The sequence below is a fragment of the Caloenas nicobarica genome, chromosome 1 (genome assembly GCF_036013445.1).
Source record: "Caloenas nicobarica isolate bCalNic1 chromosome 1, bCalNic1.hap1, whole genome shotgun sequence".
Classification (NCBI taxonomy): domain Eukaryota; kingdom Metazoa; phylum Chordata; class Aves; order Columbiformes; family Columbidae; genus Caloenas; species Caloenas nicobarica.
The window spans coordinates 105,908,832-105,928,078 of record NC_088245.1 but is presented as its reverse complement, the minus strand read 5'-3'; the positions used below and the strand labels follow the sequence as shown (position 1 = coordinate 105,928,078).

The window sequence follows — 19,247 nt, the reverse complement described above, 5'->3', positions numbered from 1 at the left end:
AATACATTTTAAAACATATAAAGACTGAAGGACCACAATAAAAATAAAACCCTGTGTTTTCCACACTAGAAGTGGGCATGACAACATTCATTTGCTTGTGGCATTCTTAAATTCAAGGGAGGGACTTAAAAATGTAAACTCAAAAAAAAATCCTAATCCTATTTTCCCAAAAGGGCTAAGAGCCCTAAACCATGACCCAAAAATGGGCTTACCGAGCAAATGGGTTCAAAATACTGCAAATATGATTACAGCTTACCTTGCAACAGTATTCAGTTATTTTAATGGCTGTAACAACCAACACAGGTTTCATTACAACTAGATAAACCTGTGCAATTCCAAATTTTTAAGGAATAGTTCTAGGTAATACACCCTTTCAGCAGAAACTGTCCCAAACCAATTCTAGGCTTTCCGAAGTAATTTTTTTATGAGTGTGACTCTGGGGTAACAGAATAAAGAGCAAGATGAATCACCTATCACAGGAAAATATACAAAAACATTAACAGGCAAAAGAATTTATAATTTAAGATGATCCTCCACTCTACTGAGCCTGAGCTTTAAGACTGCCCAAGGCATCTTTATTCACAGAGGAATATCAAATAGCAGAATAAGCTCTTTCTTTTTCAAGATACTATTCTAATAATTTTGTGGTCTTGCCAGAAATACAGGTCATTTCTAACCAAGGCAAATGTAACTTCCTGTATGAAAGTTAGCAGGGCAACCATATGAAACAAAGTTACACCACCTTCAAGACTCTCCAGGTTTTCAAGAGAAGTGCTGTAGCAAATCACAAAGAAGTCATAGAAGTGTGCAGCCCTTAAGTAGAAGTCATAACTAGGTAACCTCAGTAATTCTGATCAGGAACATCAAAGCAATGCATGTGTTTGAAGGGTTAAGGTTTATTTTAAAGGAGATGCATGCACCTTCTACTACCAGGCTCTTAGTGTATTTGCGTTAAAAATTGGATAAAAGCATGTTTTTAATAGAAAGCCTTTAGACAGTCATAATAAAACACCCTGCTTACTGCAGTTATTAACATACTCTAATCACTATATATTCTTCTACCATAAACAATGCAAATAAACCTTGAAATGAAAGGAAAGCCCTCTAGGCTTACCCTGGTATTCCCTTTCCCCTTGGCATCCCCAGCACCACCTGACCTTCATTTAGAAGTTTAAAGGCACCTGTACTTAAGAACTGAGTTGGACACGAAGCAATTAAGGACAGCAAGAATTTAAACTGCAAGTTACTCTAGAAAAACGACTCTTTCCTTGACAAACTGGTTGAGGTCTGAATTTTTTTTTTTTTTTCTCCTTCTATGCTTTATGTCTGTAAAGCACCAAGCACACCAGTGACCCAGACCCCACACCACAGCCAACCAAACACCACCATGAGCCAAAAGGACCCAGACCTTCGCCCCAAACACGTCTCATTGCTCAAGACAGGGACGCAGAAAAAAGCACCAAGAGCCAACACAGAAGAGCTCCTGCTTTGCACGTCATCCCCACCCGGCAGCTTCAGCCATTTGAACGAAAAAAAGGCAGGAACACCCACTCGCGTGGGAAAGCGGGGATACATGAAGCCCACGGGGAAAAAGCGACACCGGGCAAGCCCCAGAGACCACATTGACACCCACGGAGCCGGGCCCACCGCTCCCGGCTCACCCCCAGCCCCACCACCCGCTCACCTGGCAGGTACTCCGCCTCGAAACGCCGTCTCGTCTCGCATATCAGCGCGGCCTTGTCCTGACGCTGCTGAGGGGAAACGAAAAGCGGGAGGGGCGTGAAAGGAAGGGAAAGGCCGGGGCCTGACACAGCCGCAGCCCCTCCACTGTACGGCGGGCCCGCCAGCCCCACCACCCGACCCCCAAGCCACTGCCGGGGGGGCGGTTGGGGAGGGGATGCCCAGCGGGCGGACAGGCAGCTGGGAGGAAGAAGGGCGGGCGGACAGGGACTCACCTCAGCCATGGTCCGGCGGAACCGCCCGCAGCAGCTGCACCGGGGGAGAGAGAAGCGGGGCTGGAGCTGTCGCGTGACCCCGGCAGGGGGCGGGCCGCGGGGCGAGGGGGCGGGGCCTGCCGGCGGCGCGCCGTCCCCAGTAAGAGAGGAGACGCCGGCGCCGCCAACCACCCAGAAGCCCCGCCCCGCCTCACGCGACCGGTCACGCCCCCTTCCCGGGGCCTGGACCGTGACCCCGCCCCCGTGCCGGCAACGTTCGCGCCCCGTCCCCCGCTTCCCCTCCCGTCATGCTCCCTGCGGCGGGAGTTTCGGAGCTTCCTCCCTTCCTCCGCCTGTCCCGAAGTCCGAGCGAGGCGGCCTCGGGAGCCGGGTAAGGCCTTGCCGGCGCGGAGCTTACGGTCGCTGTTCCATTCCGGGCCGGCGCTCTCCGCAGCAGCTTGCACGGGCCCGTGCCGCCCCTGCGGGGCCGGCTGGGGAGGGCGTTAACGGCTGTCAACGGTTTTCGTGGCGGGAAGCCGGGCCGGGGCCCGCTGCCGCCCCGGAGCTTCGGGGGCCGCGACCGTCGTGGAAGCCGCACGGCGCGGGGAAGGGGGCGGTGGGGCCCGGCCGAGCTGGCGGGGCTGTGCGGGTGCGGTGCTGCGGAGCCTCAGCTGCCCGGGCCCCTCAGCCGGCCGGGGGAGGCTGCCCGGCCGGGCGACGGAGCCAGGCGAGGGGCGATCGTCTCGTACCCGAAAGTTGAGTGAAACTTTGTGAGGCGGCTGCGGTTCGCTCTGAGTCCCCAGGGTTCTGTTTGGGGGAGGAAGGGAGTCCTCTTGGGGGCAAATTATTGGACTCTTCTTCAGAGAACTTTCTCCTTTAAGGCACTTTATAATTTTAACCGAGAATGAACTATATTTATTAATGAAACCTACACCTGAGCGAAGGTTCTCAAAGTTGAGAATTCAAAGCACCGTTGCTTTCCAGTCCACTCAGTATGTTTGTGGAGCTGACACCTTCAATTCAGTCACACGAACAGTGTACATGTGGTTTGGTTTCTTTCAGTTTACATTATGCCGTGCAGCTGTTGATGATCAGGGAACTCATGCTTTTTTACATAAATGCTAAAATACGTTTCTGAAATGTTTCTGTTGCTTAAATCTCTCAGTACGAAGTTGTTTAACTTCATTATAATCCATGAGATTAAAGCACGTACTGGCCTCTTATTCTCAAATTAGTCTTTGTCAGTACTTTGCAACTTATAGTTTTTCTTATTCTTAACAATTAGTTCAGCTAGTCCCAAAATGATTTTTTTGTTGTTCACTTTTGTAGGTGGAAAGTGTCCACATAGGTTAAAATTCCTTCAGAGAATTAATCCTGGCAAAAATGGAGACGCATGCAGTTTTCTTGTAGAGGAATATACATAAAGATAAGTAAAGATGCTTCTAGGTGCGCAAGAACAATTCTTGTCCTACAATGGTGAAGTCCTTATCTTTCAGCTGTCAAAACCAAAACGTGTGGAGGGAGCAGCTGATAAAACAATAAACTTATGTGTCAGAAGAATGGCGTTCAACAGAGACACTAAGCTGTTTGTTCAAAAGTCTTCTGGAGTATTCAGCATTTGTGCCAGTCACTTCAAAATTGAAATAGTTTGTTGTAGCTGCATAACGGATTCCAGAACGGGGATTATTCTTCCCTGCATTTTGATGAAAAAGAAAAAACGGAACAATATTGTCAAATACCTTTTATTGTTGCTTCACAGCTCAAATCAATTTGAGCAGTCCTTTCATTTTAAATTGGATTATGAGCTGAAAGAAGACATCAGGCTGTTTACTGGCCCTTCAGTCTTGTGGAGGCATGCCAACAAGCTGTTCTACATCTCTTCCAATACCTGCACAGTTTTAAGTGCTCCTGTTCAGCTTTCTTCTGTTGTGTGGACAGGTGAAATTGAAAATGAAGGCACTGTCATCTTAGGGATAAGAACCGCTTGCCTGCCAGAGAGTGAAAATGAGGATGAGTTTTCCACTTCAGACAGAGCCATCTGGGGTAGCGAGTTCTTTGGATATGCAATTGAAAGACAAAAAACGCTAACTGGCACATGCTTTATGCCTCATGCCTACAGCAGAGTGGTATCTTCTGTCTACGTGTGCAAGAATGAGATATTGAAAAAACAGCTCCGAATATCACTTGTCGCCATAACCAACAAGAATCAGCTTATTTGGTTCCAAGATGGTCTCCCTAAAGGTGTTTGTGACCTTCCTTATGAGAAACCATGTTCAGTAATAACAGCTGTAACCAGTAGCAATGACTTGCTGTTTATTGTGTCGTTTGCCTCCGGAAATATCTGTGTTATACAGAGGAGAGACAGCTTACAGGTATTTGTGGCTTTAAACAGCTCTCTTTTACTACTCCTTTTTTCGTATATATTGTCTAATTGGAACCTCCTGTAACTGAAAAGCTACATGTTTTAAGTTCTGTAGTAGTTTTCTTTGTTATTGTTGCTTCTGTTAAAATAACCTACCTAAAGTATGAGATCATTTTGCTTTGGTTACCTGCTTATATATCTGAAAATAAACCCTGGATCCTGTTATTTAATAATACCTTTTATGAACCAGAGACAAAGCTTCTGTTGCTAATTGAAAATTTTCATAGTATGAGAACTTGAATTTGTAAGATAATTATGCATGTGCCTACATAATTTATGTTGAAGTGAAATTGAGATCATCGCTGATCTCATGGCAAAGCATAAACTTCTCAATGGAATTTAAAAGCCTTTGAGTTTCACTTCCTAGTAACAAAAAGTATCATTTAATGGAAATTACAAGAGGCATTGCTTCTAGTTCCTAAATTCAGGAGAGACAAAGTTAAGTGCTAGGGTTTTGTAATACTCTGTCAAGAATACTTACATAATACAGGAAATGAAAGTTTGTCTGATTTAGTCATCAGCATTATGATACCATTTGTCTTTACCTCTCTAACATATTTAAGTGTGCAATACTACAAAGATATTTCCAAATGTCAAAGGTACAATGTCCTTAACTGATCTGCAAGTATTACTGGTTCTAAATAAACGTTAAAGTGTTTACGTTCATCTGTTTGAGAACACTTTAAAGTTGTCATCTTCCCTGCCGCCTGTGGTCTGGAAAGTCGTCTTTGAAGACAAATGGTAATTTTCCCCAGAATTATATAGTTTCTGAATGGCGGAGTGAGAGCTTGAAACTTTTTTAAATAGTGTATTCCACACACCTGAATAGGCTGACTCTTTACCAAAAGCAAGCTTCACCAAAGTGAAATCTCAAAACCAAGACTTATTCAAATATATGTATTTTTAAACCTCTTCTACTGTAGGTGGCTTCCAAATGGCAAAAAGTGAAGTCTGTTCTGGTGGATGATTTTATTGGCTCTGGACGTGAGCAACTGCTCCTGCTTTTTAAGGATGACTCCAATGCAGACGTGTTAAGTGCATTCAGAATAATGGATCTTGGAGGGGTTGACTATGCAGTAAGTTGTTTGCCTTTTCTTAGCTACTCAGTCTGTGCTTACTAGATTAAGAAAACCTCAAGAAATCATTAAATTATTGGTGCAAAGTGAAATTAGGTGTGTTCTGTGAAGTGCCCTGAAGTTTGATTACAACATTCCCTGCTGTAGTCATAAGTTATCTGAAGAGATTATTCTATTTACTTGATAGCATCAACATTATTTTGGGAAATTAAAATAATGCAGTTGAAAATGCTTCGCATATGTAACAGATTTGCTACAATGTTTACCTTTTAGCTAAGAACTCTTAATTAAGGCCAAAGTACTTGTTAATTATCTTCTCATTATTGGGTCTTTCCATTAGGTACTATCAATGTCTAATTGCTTTCAGAAGACAAGATTTTTCTTTTAAAATGCATACTGTGATTCTTCTGGTATCTTTCGTTTTCTCCCAGATTTTTAAAATGCTGTGTAATAGTCTGTATCTTACTTTCAGCCTTTTAATTAATTCAGGGTTTTGTTTTGGTCTGAATTTTTTTTAGAGTGGTATTAATAATAAACATGGTGTTCCTGCTGCAGAAGGATTGCAAGAGAATGGTTTTCTTACTGTTCAAGCCCTTGAAACGAGATTACAGGTTTGTACCGAATAGCTCTGCCTCTGTATTTCCTCCAAATTACTTTTCTGTATCATTACATTATCTAAAGGGTGAGGTTAATGATACTGTTTTTATTGGAGAAGTGGTTCAGGGAGAAGACAATATTATTAAGTATCCATTCTTGAATCAGTGGAAGTCTGTGCTTCAGTTCTCTCAGTTGTTAAAATGCATTTGGGTAACTGGAAGGGTCTAATTCAGTTTTAATTAAAATTTTGAGATAATGGTGAAGCCATCCCATCAAAGCTTCATAACAGTCATTTTACTCATAGATGTTTAAATACCAGTTTAATAAAATTAGAATGTAGACTTCTATTGCTCCACATTACATATTTTGAGATGGTATAATGCTAGGTTCCTAGTGAGTGATGATGAGTGGCAGTTAATCCTGAAAATAAACAAGAGTGTTAAGGTCTGTTTCTTTGTCCATGGACTTCAGTTAAGTTGGCTTTTACTTTTGCCCAAATTAGTGAACATGAACATTTCACCATCTGTTGGTGTTTCTCCTCCTATTACTAGCAGTTCTCTTACCATAATTTTGCAGAGTAGGTAAAGCTAAAATGTATTCTTTTGATTAGCATTATTTATAAAACAAGCTGGGGGGGAACTTGTTGGAGTCCAAGTAATCAGTGGGAATATATAATTGCCTTTCTTTCTACCTTTCATCCTGTTAGTAAACTCCCAGCATAATCTCCAGGATGTTTGTTTGCAGTATTGAGTGTGGGCCCATACTAAATGGGTTTCTCCTTCTATGACAAGGTGACTTAGTGGATGAGGGAAAGGCTGTGGATGTTGTGTACTTAGACTTCAATAAGGCCTTTGACATCATATCGCACAGCATTCTCCTGGAGAAGGTGGCAGCTCATGGCCTGGATGGGTGTACTCAGATGGAGAAAGAACTGGCTGATGGGCCGAGCCCAAAGAGTTGTGGCGAATGGAGCCAAGTCCAGTTGGTGGCCGGTCATGAGTGGCGTTCCCCAGGGCTCAGTATTGGGGCCAGTTCTGTTTAATCTCTTTATCAATGATTTGGGTGAAGGGATTGCATGCACCCTTAGTAAGCTGGGTGGGAGTGTGATCTGCTGAAGGGTAGGATGGCCATACAGAGGGATCTGGACCAGATGGATAACTGGGCTGAAGCTACTTGTATGAGGTTCAACAAGGCCAAGTGCCGGGTCCTGCACTTGGGTCACAACAACCCCAGGCAGCACTACAGGCTCAGGGAAGAGTGGCTGGGAAGCTGCCTGGAAGAAAAGGACCTGGGGGTGTTGATTGACAGCTGGCTGAATATGTGCCAGCAGTGTGCCCAGGTGGCCAAGAAGGCCAACAGCACCCTGGCTTGTATCGGGAATAGTGTGACCAGCAGGACTAGGGAAGTGATTGTCCCCTTGTACTCAGCACTGGTGAAGCCACATCTTGAATCCTGTGTTCAGTTTTGGGCCCCTCACTACAGGAAAGGCATTGAGGTGCTGGAGAGAGTTCAGAGAAGGGCAACAAAACTGATGAGGGGTCTGGAGCACAAGTCTGATGAGAAGCAGCTGAGGGCACTGGGGCTGTTTAGCCTGGAGAAAAGGAGGAGACCTTATCGCTCTCTACAACTACCTGAAAGGAGGTTGTAGCATGGAGCGGGTTGGTCTCTTCTCCCAGGTAGCAAGTGATAGGACAAGAGGAAATGGCCTCAAGTTGCACCAGGGGAGGTTTAGATTGGATATTAGGAAAAATTTTTTCACAGAAAGGGTTGTTGGTCGTTGGAACAGGCTGCCCAGGGAACTGTTTGAGTCACCATCCCTGGAGGTGTTTAAAAGACATATAGATGAGGTTCTTAGGGAGATGGTTTAGTGCCAGAGTTCAGTTATAATTGGACTCAATGATCCTGAGGATCTCTTCCAACCAAAATGATTCTATTAGTCTACAATTGACCCAATATGAAGTTCTTGTTTGTTGGGGTGGGGTTTTTTTGTGGTGTGGTGTGGTTGTTGTTGTTTGGTTAAAAAGAGATTTAGGAGATAGCATGAATCTGAAGTTGAGTCAATGATATGAGGCTGTTGTTAATTTGCTAAGACTGCTTTACGTATAAGATAGGACGTAATTATTCCCTTCATTTCAGAATTAGTAAAAACTTTAGTGTATTGTGGCAGCCTTTAAAAAGAAGCCAATTAACTGACGAAAGTTTAGTACTAAAATAAAAGAAAGACTATGACTCATTCAGAAAAGTCTGAAAAAAAAAAAAACTTTTCTGGTTCTAATTACAAAAGAGATGTCTAAAGAGATATTATACATCTTCCAAAAGATAAAAACTGTGGTTTGGAGGAAACTGGACAATAGTTTTTCTTCCTTCCTGGAAGGCAAAAAAAAAAAGTAGAAGATTGATTAATTCAAGGACCCCTGGAGGTCTCTTCCAACCTTAGATTTTTACAGTTCTTCAGTTTGCCTATTGGCTTTTATATGCAGAAGTGCAAGCTTCCTTCCAAATGCTTTTTTCTTTTTCTGGATTATTTGGGGTAGTCATGTATTTTAAAACTGTTTTCTTTGCTACTGCATTCTTTCCGTACTCATTATATTACTTTCCTCCTCTACAAAACAGAAATTAGTTTCAATTTATTTTATTTGTTGTTCCTTCTACTTTAGTCATGAAGAGTGTTTACCCTGCTCCTAATGGCTATATGTCCTAAGGAACCTGTCTTTTGAACTCCGTTCTTTTAATACACCAACTGGCTTTCAGCTGTACAGCTCTGTGAATCTGTATTAGGATCAAATGAATAGTCTGTCTTGCACATTTTACTGGTTCTGCTGGAAACGAGCTGTCTGGATATTTCATGTGTCATCTGCTGAAAAAGGTCTTCTTACAGACCCAGAATCCTTCATAAGACCTGTTTTTTAATTTATTCATTTATTTTAAGATCTCTTAGATCTCTTCTTTTCAAAGCCACACGCCAGCACAAGTATTTTAAGCAAGTTGAAAATCCTCATATGTTTTAATGCTGAAAAATCTTTGAAATTGTCATGCTGATGAATTTGGAAGTAGGTGCAGATACCTCTTTTTAACCTTACTGTTGCATCCTTGTTGAGATCTCCATTATTCTATGTTTGCCTCAACAGTGAAGTACTCTTGCTGTTTTTTGTCATCTGATGTATAATCACATTTCAAGGATGATTGTTTTGATGTAGTAGTGCATGGATCCTGTGTAGCTTGGGAATTTCCAGAGGTTAGTTAGCCTTGAAGTGGTGCCTTTTGGTATTTATCATCAAAATTCAGGTCTTCCAGAAATTTGCAATCAAATCCTGTTTTGACAGTCTCTGTGGAATCTTGTCTTTTAAGGCAAAATGAAATAGCAGGTGCAGCCCTTTTTCATACCTTTGTTGCTTACCTGTTATTTCATATCTGTGTAGCTGTTTTCAGCCATGTGACGGCTTTGGCAGTGCTGAATTATGGGCCACTGAACATAAGTAGGCTGCATTTAAGTTATATGCTGTAATATGTATAAGTTGCATTTTGCAGGTAGTGAAATTGAAAAATATATCAGTCTGCATTTTTGGACAGTTCTATGTTTATCTTGTATACAATGCTTTGGGCCTGAATGCACATTTTTCTCTGAAGATTTTTTTTTTTTTCCTTTAATGCTTGGTTTAGTATCTTCAGAAGAAGACTTCCTTTGGCAGAGTACTGCAGTTACTTTACAACAGCTGAGGTTACACAGTTACTTATGGTTTCAGTTGGCTGTTATGACAAAAATACCATGAGTCTGAAGTGTCCCTTTATGTCCACTGGCCTGTTCTGCCTCCCCATTTATCAGTTTTGTAAGGATTATAATGCCAAATTCTTTTACCTACAAAGAACTTGTTTCCTCTGACTTGGTGTGCCTGTTTTGGGACAGGTATTTTTTTAATCCTTACTGCTGATTTATTGAAATGCTGCAACATCTAATTGTTTTGTTCTCATTGTGATTATGCTGATTTGGTGGTGGGTATAAGGCGGTGGGTGGGTAAGGTGTGTATAAGAAATGCTTTGTATATATGACTTTTATAACTATTTTAGTTTAAGTATTTCTTTTTCTGTCTGTTGCTGTAGATTGGCCCATTTTCATTTTGATGTTTTTTCGTAAGGGATTTTAGTCCCTCGAAAAACATAGAATCGATTATTTACCATGTGAGCAGCTTCAGCTTACAAATCTCTGAATTATGTTTTCCTCTGGCTTTTTTGTCTACTTTTTCCATTTAACCTTTGCTTTTCCTAATATTTTTTAGTCTTATCAATTGAGGATCTTCCTTTCTATTTTCTTGCCTTTGTAAAAGTGCCACAGTTCTTGGCTCGGCAGTTTCAGAACTGTATGTATGGGTATTAATATATTTATTTATGAATACTGCAACTTTAATTGCAATGTGCCAAGGCACTTGGCTGTTCTACTTACTTCTAAGCCTCTGCCTTAATTTGCTTTGCTTTTGACAGCAACTCATCTGTTCATGCTGGATTTACTCACAGCTCTATTGTATTTGTCCCTGGACTGCCTTGTTTTTATGCTGATGTTTAATTTCTATTTTAGGGGGATCTAGTTTTATTTTCTTAGTTTCATGGTGCAAAGATTGTGACTTCTGCTGATGCTTGTTGCACAGCACATTTTGGCACATGGCAGAAAGGATGCGTATGTCACTTGTTCCAGAGAGAGCTGATGGGGAGGCTCTACCCAGTCTTGAGTTTGCTATTCGGTACGTTTCAGGTCTCTTTCTTGTGTTGCTCTTTTGAGGAAAAAGGGCTTGTAAAAGCCAGATCCATGAGAAAGCATAGATCAGTGAATCTTTGGCCATTTTGGCTGCTTCTCAGTCTGTGCTTTCTGTTTCTCAGTTGTTTATTCAGAAGTTGCTCACCAGTGGGAATATATGATAGTCTCATATTCTGATGAGCTTGATTAGGAAGGTAGTGTAGAATCATCTTTGTTCTTAACTCTCCTTTTTCTTCTCCTGACCCAAGTCTGGCGCTGGATTATTGCTTGGAATCTGGTACTTATGATGCATGGTTTGATAGATAGCAAAGAGATTTTTTTACAGAACTTATCATAATGAGGGCTACTTGCTCCAAAAGCCTTTTGCCTTTGCAGCTTGAGCAGATGGCATCACTTTGCTTACATTAAGTGCTTATTATTCAGGCTTCTCTATTGGTTATGATTCTCGGTGACAACCAATGGTAAGACAAAGGGTAATGGGTGCAAACTGGAGCACAAGAGGTTCCACTTCAATTTGAGAAGAAACTTCTCGGCGAGGGTAACAGAACACTGGAACGGGCTGCCCAGGGAGGTTGTGGAGTCTCCTTCTCTGGAGACATTCAAAACCCGCCTGGACGCCTTCCTGTGTAACCTCATCTAGGTGTTCCTGCTCCAGCAGGGGGATTGGACTGGATGATCTTTTGAGGTCCCTTCCAATCCCTAACATTCCGTGATTCTGTGATTGTTCCTGATCTGTTCTTTGGGGTTTTTTTGGTGGTGTTTTTGGTTGGTTTTGGGTTTTTTTTTTGGTGGGGAGGGGAGTTTGTTTTGCATTCCAGTGGTGAACTTTGTTCTCCCCTTGGCAGCACTAGACTTCTCTGGAACTTGCTTTCCCGAGAATAGCTTTTGAGGAGTTTTCTTAAAGCTGGTGATGGCATGCTCCTTTTGTGTTTTGTTGGGGTTGGTTTGTTTGTTTGTTTGTTTGTTTGTTTTTTAACTGAGATGTAGCCTGCATGTATGTCTGTTTGTAAAACTGTCAACTCTTCAATATATTTATGTGACCTATAATTAATACAAATATTGAGAAGAAATCAAAACTGATAGAAAAGTGAAGTAGGAAAAATAATGAAAGGGCTGAATATCTACATAATTTGATAAAATTTACCTTAGATGTTTATCTTAAAATCTAGGTTAAATATTGAGAGGCCAAGATTCTTAGATTCATATTTTGGCAGCAAAGTAGCTTGAGTTGAACATTTTTTTTTTTTTTTAGAAGCATTACCTGAGGAACGCCAGCATCTTGACTTGTGACACTTGCGTAAAAATGGAAACCTAAGCCAATATCTTGGTAGCTTCAATATCAGTTCTTACTTGCAGTAGACTGAAGTGTAGTCTAATGATCATTTTTATCTTTTTACAGGCTGGTTGGAAATGTGTTCGAGAGCTACAGCAGCATTTACAACTTAAAAAGAGGGTTATTCTCAAATCTTGCCAAGCATTAATAGATCTTGTTGAAGGAAGAACCCATATTCTACCACCTGCAGAAAAGGTAAAATGCAGAAGAGAATAGAGATCACTGCTGAATTCTGCTGAGCCATTTGTAGAGGGTGCTTCCCTCAACCACTTGTTACTTTCACCATCAGGGTTTGCCACTATCAAAACTGATTTATCTGCTTTTTAAGTCTGATTCATTACCTTAACCCGTCAATGTACGTAGCTAAGACTAAATTTAGTTTTCTATTTGAAACTGAGTTGCACAATACCTCCTGTCAACTGAGTTCTATGGAGGAGTAACCTCTAACAAAGAGTTAGTGACAAACAGTAGGGGAGTGTAGAGTCTTAATTGGCACAGTTGCCTAGATATTGAATATCTGTCTATGATCTAACATGTTACAAAAAATGAGCTGTCATAGATCTGTGTAAGAAAAAATGATTTTTCTAATGGGGCAGAGTGAACTGTGGGCTGAAAAGGTGATGGAGGTTGGGAAAATGTTATCCTAATATGTTGCTCAAAATAAGCCTCCTAATTTACTTGAAATGGAGTTGATGTCCTTTTAAATTAATGTGGTTCCTTTAAAGTCAACCAGGTTTAGACAACAAAATTTTGAGCAATTAATGCAGTAATATAAAACAAATTCTAGTACCTTAAATCTTCTTTGGACAATTAATTGTATGACAGTTCAAGATGTATACATGTGATGTTTACAAGGAGAGAATGAGTTGTGCTTTTCCTGATATCATATGTTTTAAGAAAATGCAATTCTATCTTATGAATCTATTATAGAGAATAAACTAATTTATGTAAATTTCATTTTATGTATCTTTAAAAAACTTCCAATAATAATTTGTGATAAAACATGAAGTAATGTAGTATGAAAAGAACTGATAACTCCATTTAATTTATCTAAAAACCATTTTTCTGTAAGGAAGGTCTTGTCTCTCTCTGGGATGATGTAGAAAATCCTCCTCATTCTCTTAGTAAAGAAGCGTCATTGGCATCTAATATCCCAGAGCACTTCGTAGAGAAATTGTGGCAGCGTGTGGTGGGTGACAGCTTGGTAGTTGGAGTCAAACTAATCGAATCATTTTACTTGTAAGTATATACATTTATCTAATAATTTCATTGGGTAGTTTTATAGAAACTGAATTTGCAGGTTAAGCTCTGCAGTAGCAAGAGCAGAGTTTTGAGCTTTCAACTTTCTAATTTTGAACATCTCTATATAAAGTGTTTCAAGTGTGTGTCTTGTCAGTATTGTTGCTGCTGCTTGTCTCTTTCTAGCACTATACAAAAAACTACATTGTACAGCCAAAAATGAGTGGTGTCAGTATAACCACATCATTACTGTAGGAGGCTTTTTACAATGGAGTTTTCTTTGACAAAGATTTTGGTTCTTTTTTTTTTTTTTTATAGTCTGTGTTGACATAGCTATTCTGACATCAGCATGTGGTGTAGATGAGGCTCTGTCTTAGCTATACAGTTCCTGATGCCTTACTCTTAACATCTTGCCATTCCTAAAATGCAGAAGAAAACATTTAAAATTCTCTGATCAGCTTAATAAATATTCAGGCTTTTGAACTGAGCTATACTACGGTCAGATATCCAGTCAAATAAGGTACTTACTAACCTTATGTATTGTGTAAATTATATGGAACAATCGGCCATACAGTACTTAAATCTTCAAAATTATTTGCTTATTCTTATTGTCTTTAAAATGATTTGTTTATTCTGTTTGTTTGAATTGCTTAGTTCTAGTTTTAAGTACCGCTTATGTCATTTTGCCCTTACAGGGAGGGAGCTGATTTGGAACACAGTTTAAAAATACAGGATTACATGAAACATAAATGTACCGCGTGCATTGTGTAATGTAAACTTTAGTGGTGTCAGAACTTACCTTTTGACCTATAGTCCCACAAGTGGTGTAGCTGAGACTGTGTTAGGGTAAGCTTAAAGACTACTGATGCCACAAAATCATTCAAGTGGCTGTGAGGGACCTGACCTGTTGTGCCCTTTGGCCGTTCTGTTGGAGCTGTGGATATACTATTTCTCAACTGCCAGATTGCTATAACTTTACAAGAAGGTTGACCTCATCTTCCTGACAGCCTCTGTTAAGAGCTACTGAGGCAAGAGATGTTTTTTGCCTTTTCAGTGTTTATTCTTTTAGCTTTGATGGTGATGACTTTGCTTTTGAAATTAAACACCTAATTCCCCTATAGCTTCAGAAATCCTCAGAAGATTTGGAATGATTTTTTTAAAAAATGAGTAGCAATATTGCTCTCTCCCCCATTTTTACAGTTGAAAAAAGATTTGTGAAGATGAAGTAATTTGTCAAATGTTGCCTGGTAGACTAACAGCAGAACCTAGGGCTTCTGGGCTCCAGTTCAGTACTGTACACAATGACCTGTGCTTTGAGGGTAAAGGGCTTGCTTTCTCTTCATCCTCAACACTGTAAGTCTTTATTGATTATTTTTGTGCTTCCTACTAATGAAAGATTGCAGTGATGGTTTGGACTGCGTTGTGAAGTGGTGATACTTCTCTATAAAGAAAATTAGACATTCATAAAACTTTAAGATATCAGTGGCATCTTGAGACTGAATTGATTGACAGAATAAAATATTCATTAAGAGAGAATCTGAAACAGTAATATTAACATTAGGATTTCATTGAAAGAACCCTGTGTTGAATAAGTAAAGTACTTCGTACATTTCAGGAAATTACTGCGTTTAAGGTAATAGTATTTTAAACCTTTTCTTCTACTCGCTACATTCAATTTTATTTGAATATCTATAAAACAACATAGAACATCAGAAAGAGGACAGAATTGATACTTTCTGGATTGTTTTAATAAAAGAAAGTTAAGTCTTTAAAAGTAAATTATAAATGTCATAGAGTATCTGTGCGGGTTATATGGAATTTTCAACATTTTCTGGGTGAATTAGACATCCAAATTCTTTCAGTTGAAATAAGGCACCTAATTCCTAGAACCTCTTAGAAAATTCAGTCCACATTTTGAATATCTTAATACTAAGCTTCAATGAAATAATTGTTTGAAGGGCTCATACTCTTTGCACAGTCTATGACTTAACCTGGAATGATATTGGAATCTGTGGTCTTCTTAAATGTCTTTACATATCTGCAAAGTTCTGGTTATTTGTCAGAAGGCAAAATACAAACTGGAGTACAGTTATCTTGTATGAATATTCACAGGTCACTGAGTGATGTCAGCTTATCTCTAGTGCTGGATCAAGACTTCTCTTCGATTTCTCAAATTATTGAGTGTCGGAATAAAATCATTAAGCTGAACAAAGCCTTCTCAGCATTGTCTGTCTCCTCGTGTCAAATTGAGCCCCCTCCAAAAAAGACGAGATTGGACTTGCATAGCAAGAATGATCTGAAAAAAGTGTGTCCTAAGAGATGTTCAAGAGTTCAACTGGATGGAGCAAAGACAGTCATTGCTGTTACCAGCCTTTCACCGTTATTGGCATTTCATCGTGTATGTTGCATAGTTCTTCTACATGCAAAGAAACAAAAACGTCAGAATGATCATTTACAGGAGCGCAAAAAGATCACTGTACTCTGTGGGAAAATTTTCTTAAGCCTGGAAGATATTTCAAATGGAAAATATTCAGTAAAGATGCTAAGGGATAATAGTTATTGTACAGGTAAATGGACTGATACAATTCGGATTAATGAATATATGGTTGATTCTCACATTTACTCTAGGTGATCCCGAGCTAAGTTTTCGAAGTGTAATCTACTTGTCTTTGAACATGAACTGCTTAGACCTATTGTGAAATAAAGACGGAACATTTTTTAAAATGGAAAAAATGTTAAGTTCTTGTAAGGTTTTGTTAATTTTGAAGATAAGTCTGAGTACAGTATGCTGAATCCTGCATTTTTTCTGTAAGATATTTACTGTTAATTAGATACATTTTTTTCTGACATAGTATTACCTCTTAAATAATACTGAAGTAACTGAAGCTTTTCCTCATCTACACATCTATTAAGGTCATTTCTTTTCTTTTCTTTTAATATTCTTGATTGAATTGATTTTGAAGTGGGCTTCTGCTTATGTAGCAAAATGTCCCATTGATTGTTTGCAATTAATTTTAATCTATTTCTTCCTTTACTGCTGTATCATTGGCTAAAACCACCGTGTCATCTTGCTATCGCAGGAGACTAATGGTCTTCTTTTGGTAAGGTGATCTTTAGAGCTTTCGTTCGATAAGTGGGGCTCTGTTAATCAGCTATTTTGCTTGACACAAGTAGATTTAAGAATTTTTTAGCTTTTACTTTTTTACTTTTTACTATGTCTTCTTGCAGGTTCCATGGAAGATATACTTTCTGTCCTTGCAGTATCCATCAGATTCTGCTTTCAGATTGTGTCTTCTGACTGCACATTGACTCCAGTAAATTCATGGTTACTAGGAGAAATGGAGTGCACACCATTTAAGGAATGCCATGACAATATATTCTGTCATAAAGCAGGAAACGTGTATGGTACAGTTTTTAACTGGACCCTGAAAAATCCATTTGAAGGAGTTCTGACATTATTTTGCAGGTAAATTTGCTCGAAAATTGTGGAGTATATATGTCTTGCTTACACATCTTTTTAATCTTTATGGTATTTCTTACTGGTACCATAAACAACAGCGAAAATCACAACCACTATGATTCCAATATGATGATAGGATAACCCCCAGCAATGACAGAATAATTTTCAAATTAGAACTATGGCAGAACCTGAACTACATTGTTTAATTTTGTCCATGCTAGAACATTGAGTTACAAATAAGTCTAGTCTCCATTAATATCTGCTTGGTACTATTTCTGTTATTCATTTCACTGCATTGTAATTTTATATTCATTTTTTCTACATTATTCCTAGTATAATATAGATTTTTTTTCTTCAACATGTGTTAATTTAAAAAAAAATATCCTTAAGGGGATGTTAAAAAAAAAAAGGGGGGGGGGGCGCGGGGAGAAAAAGTCAACCTGTTTAGGGAACCAAACAGAAAATTTTAAGCCTTAAGACTTTCAGTTCCTTTTGAAAAGATTACTTGATGCTATTCAATTTTTGGTCCAATTTTGCATTAATAGTGAGCTATGTGTTTATGGTTATATGTTTATTTATGATTGTATTTTCCATATTTTTTTTCCCATCTTTTTATTGATATTTATCCAACTAGGATATTTCTGTGACAGGTAGGAGCTACAGATCATTCTTTTTCTCAGCCTTTCAGAATCAAAATGAGCTGTATGTGTTATAAGTAGTGGAATTTAAGATAATTGAATTGAAAGAGAAGCACTTTAAGGAAAAATGTCTTTCTGTGCAAGAAAATTAGCTACTTAAGGATGCTTGTGGGGTTTTTTGGATTGGCTTTTCTTTGGTTTTGGTGTGAGGTTTTATTTCCCCTGAGATGATTTTTTTTTTTTAATCAGAAGACATCTTCTGAGGAGTTTATCTGGCAAAACACTGGAAATAAGGTTTTGGAGAAACTCTGCATTCCTCTTGAGATGAAAATTGTGTCAGCGTGTCATATGTGCTACACTGGTGTCCAGGGGAGTAGGTTCCCTGATGATTACCAGCACTATTTTATCTTGATTTATTAACAATTTTGAATGTCTCGTTTTTGGGTTTGTTGTTTGTTTTGTTTTGTTTTGTTTTTTGTTTTTAGTGGAACTTCCCCCACCAGTGACCATTTAAAAAAGACAAGCTGTGGGCCAACTAATAACCTGCTGTACATACCTATTAATAGTGACAATTGATGAATATAGGTGAATTTTTTTCAGTTCCTAAATGTAGACCTGACAACACATTTCCATTGTGCTATTAAATCAAGACAATTAAATTAAACAGTATTCCCTGAAAATAAAACAAGCAGTTTCAGAACAAGTACAGTGTATTGCTTCTTAAAGAAACAAGTGATGCACATGTAACCCTATTCATGGACATATATTTTAATATAGAATATTTATATTGCTGAAGCTTGTGTAGTGTCAGTTCTTTTGAAGTACAGTGGCTGGTGTGCACACAACTAGAAAGCCCTTGCTTACTGTTCCATATACAGTACGTATAATAGTAAAAACAATAATCAGCATAAGTTTTGCTTTGTTTTATTTTCCACTACAGAATTTTGAAGATAAAATGTAGCTTAAATAACAATAATCTTATTTTACAGAAATCTGACTGTCTTGTTCCAGTGCCTTCATAGCCTTACTAGAGTTCTCCCACCAAGTTGTGATGTAAAACTCCTGCGATCTGGAAGCAAAGGTGTGCTTACTGAACAGTTAGCACTGGCTTTGGAAAAAGAAATGCTCACCTTGAGGAGTTCTTTCTTCTCAAAAGAAAGTAAAGCTGAAAACAGTTTCGCATGGAGGAATGAGCCTGGCAAGAAAATCAATGATGCTCCTGTGGCTTCTCTACTGGACAGTGAGGAGGGAGTTCAGCAATTCAGAAAAAAGCTTCAGAAAGAACAGGAAGAGAGTGTGCTAAGTATGAATCAAACAATGAATGGTGCCATTTACCAGCAAATTGCTTTGAAAATAGCAGAAGCTCAGCTCAGTTCAGATATGATTGTGTGGAGACTGAGCAAGTCCTAGAGACTATTAACTAAATTTATTTTGAAAAAATTTTTATTAAAATTATACTAGTAAATAATATTTATGTTTTCATGGGTACTTATATTACTTTTTATTCTATAGCTCAGTTATTTCTACAGATAAATACTGGTACTTTGGTTGATGACTTGTAGCTGGTTTGGCAAGAAATTACTATTAAAGATAGCTGAGTCATTGGTTTGTTACAGATTTTGAAGATAACATTTTAAGTTTTTTTTTGTAAGTCCTATTCTAAATTCATAATTCTGGAATTATAAATGAACTATATTAGAAATAGTCCTATTAAACTTGAAAGGTGACTGTTTACACAGAACTTAAGCTTTTTTGTGGAAATCTTAACACAGCTGTAGAAAGGATCTAAGTTAAGCAACCA

General features: G+C 39.0%; 2 protein-coding genes across 3 annotated transcripts in view; one reads left to right on the top strand and one right to left on the bottom strand.

Moving 5' to 3' along the window:
• Window positions 1-2,034, bottom strand: part of MOSPD2 (motile sperm domain containing 2) — a 33,058-nt gene extending 31,024 nt beyond the window's left edge. Inside the window, exons 1-2 of one of the 2 annotated variants that reach the window (XM_065640470.1) lie at window positions 1,956-2,034; window positions 1,685-1,748 (exon numbers count right to left, since the gene is read on the bottom strand). In XM_065640470.1, the coding sequence (XP_065496542.1) occupies window positions 1,685-1,748; window positions 1,956-1,964 (73 nt within the window). In that variant the 5' untranslated portion in view covers window positions 1,965-2,034. Of the gene's footprint in view, window positions 1-1,684; window positions 1,752-1,955 lie in introns of both variants that reach the window. The other variant, XM_065640463.1, reaches the window with a different exon arrangement.
• A 1,336-nt stretch (window positions 2,035-3,370) lies between these two features.
• FANCB (FA complementation group B) lies at window positions 3,371-18,856 on the top strand. Its single transcript, XM_065658281.1, has 8 exons — window positions 3,371-4,306; window positions 5,280-5,432; window positions 5,951-6,043; window positions 12,176-12,304; window positions 13,182-13,348; window positions 15,461-15,915; window positions 16,577-16,814; window positions 18,436-18,856. Exons 1-8 carry the CDS (start codon window positions 3,371-3,373, stop codon window positions 18,854-18,856), a joined length of 2,592 nt encoding a protein of 863 aa, XP_065514353.1.
• Window positions 18,857-19,247: the final 391 nt, after the last annotated feature.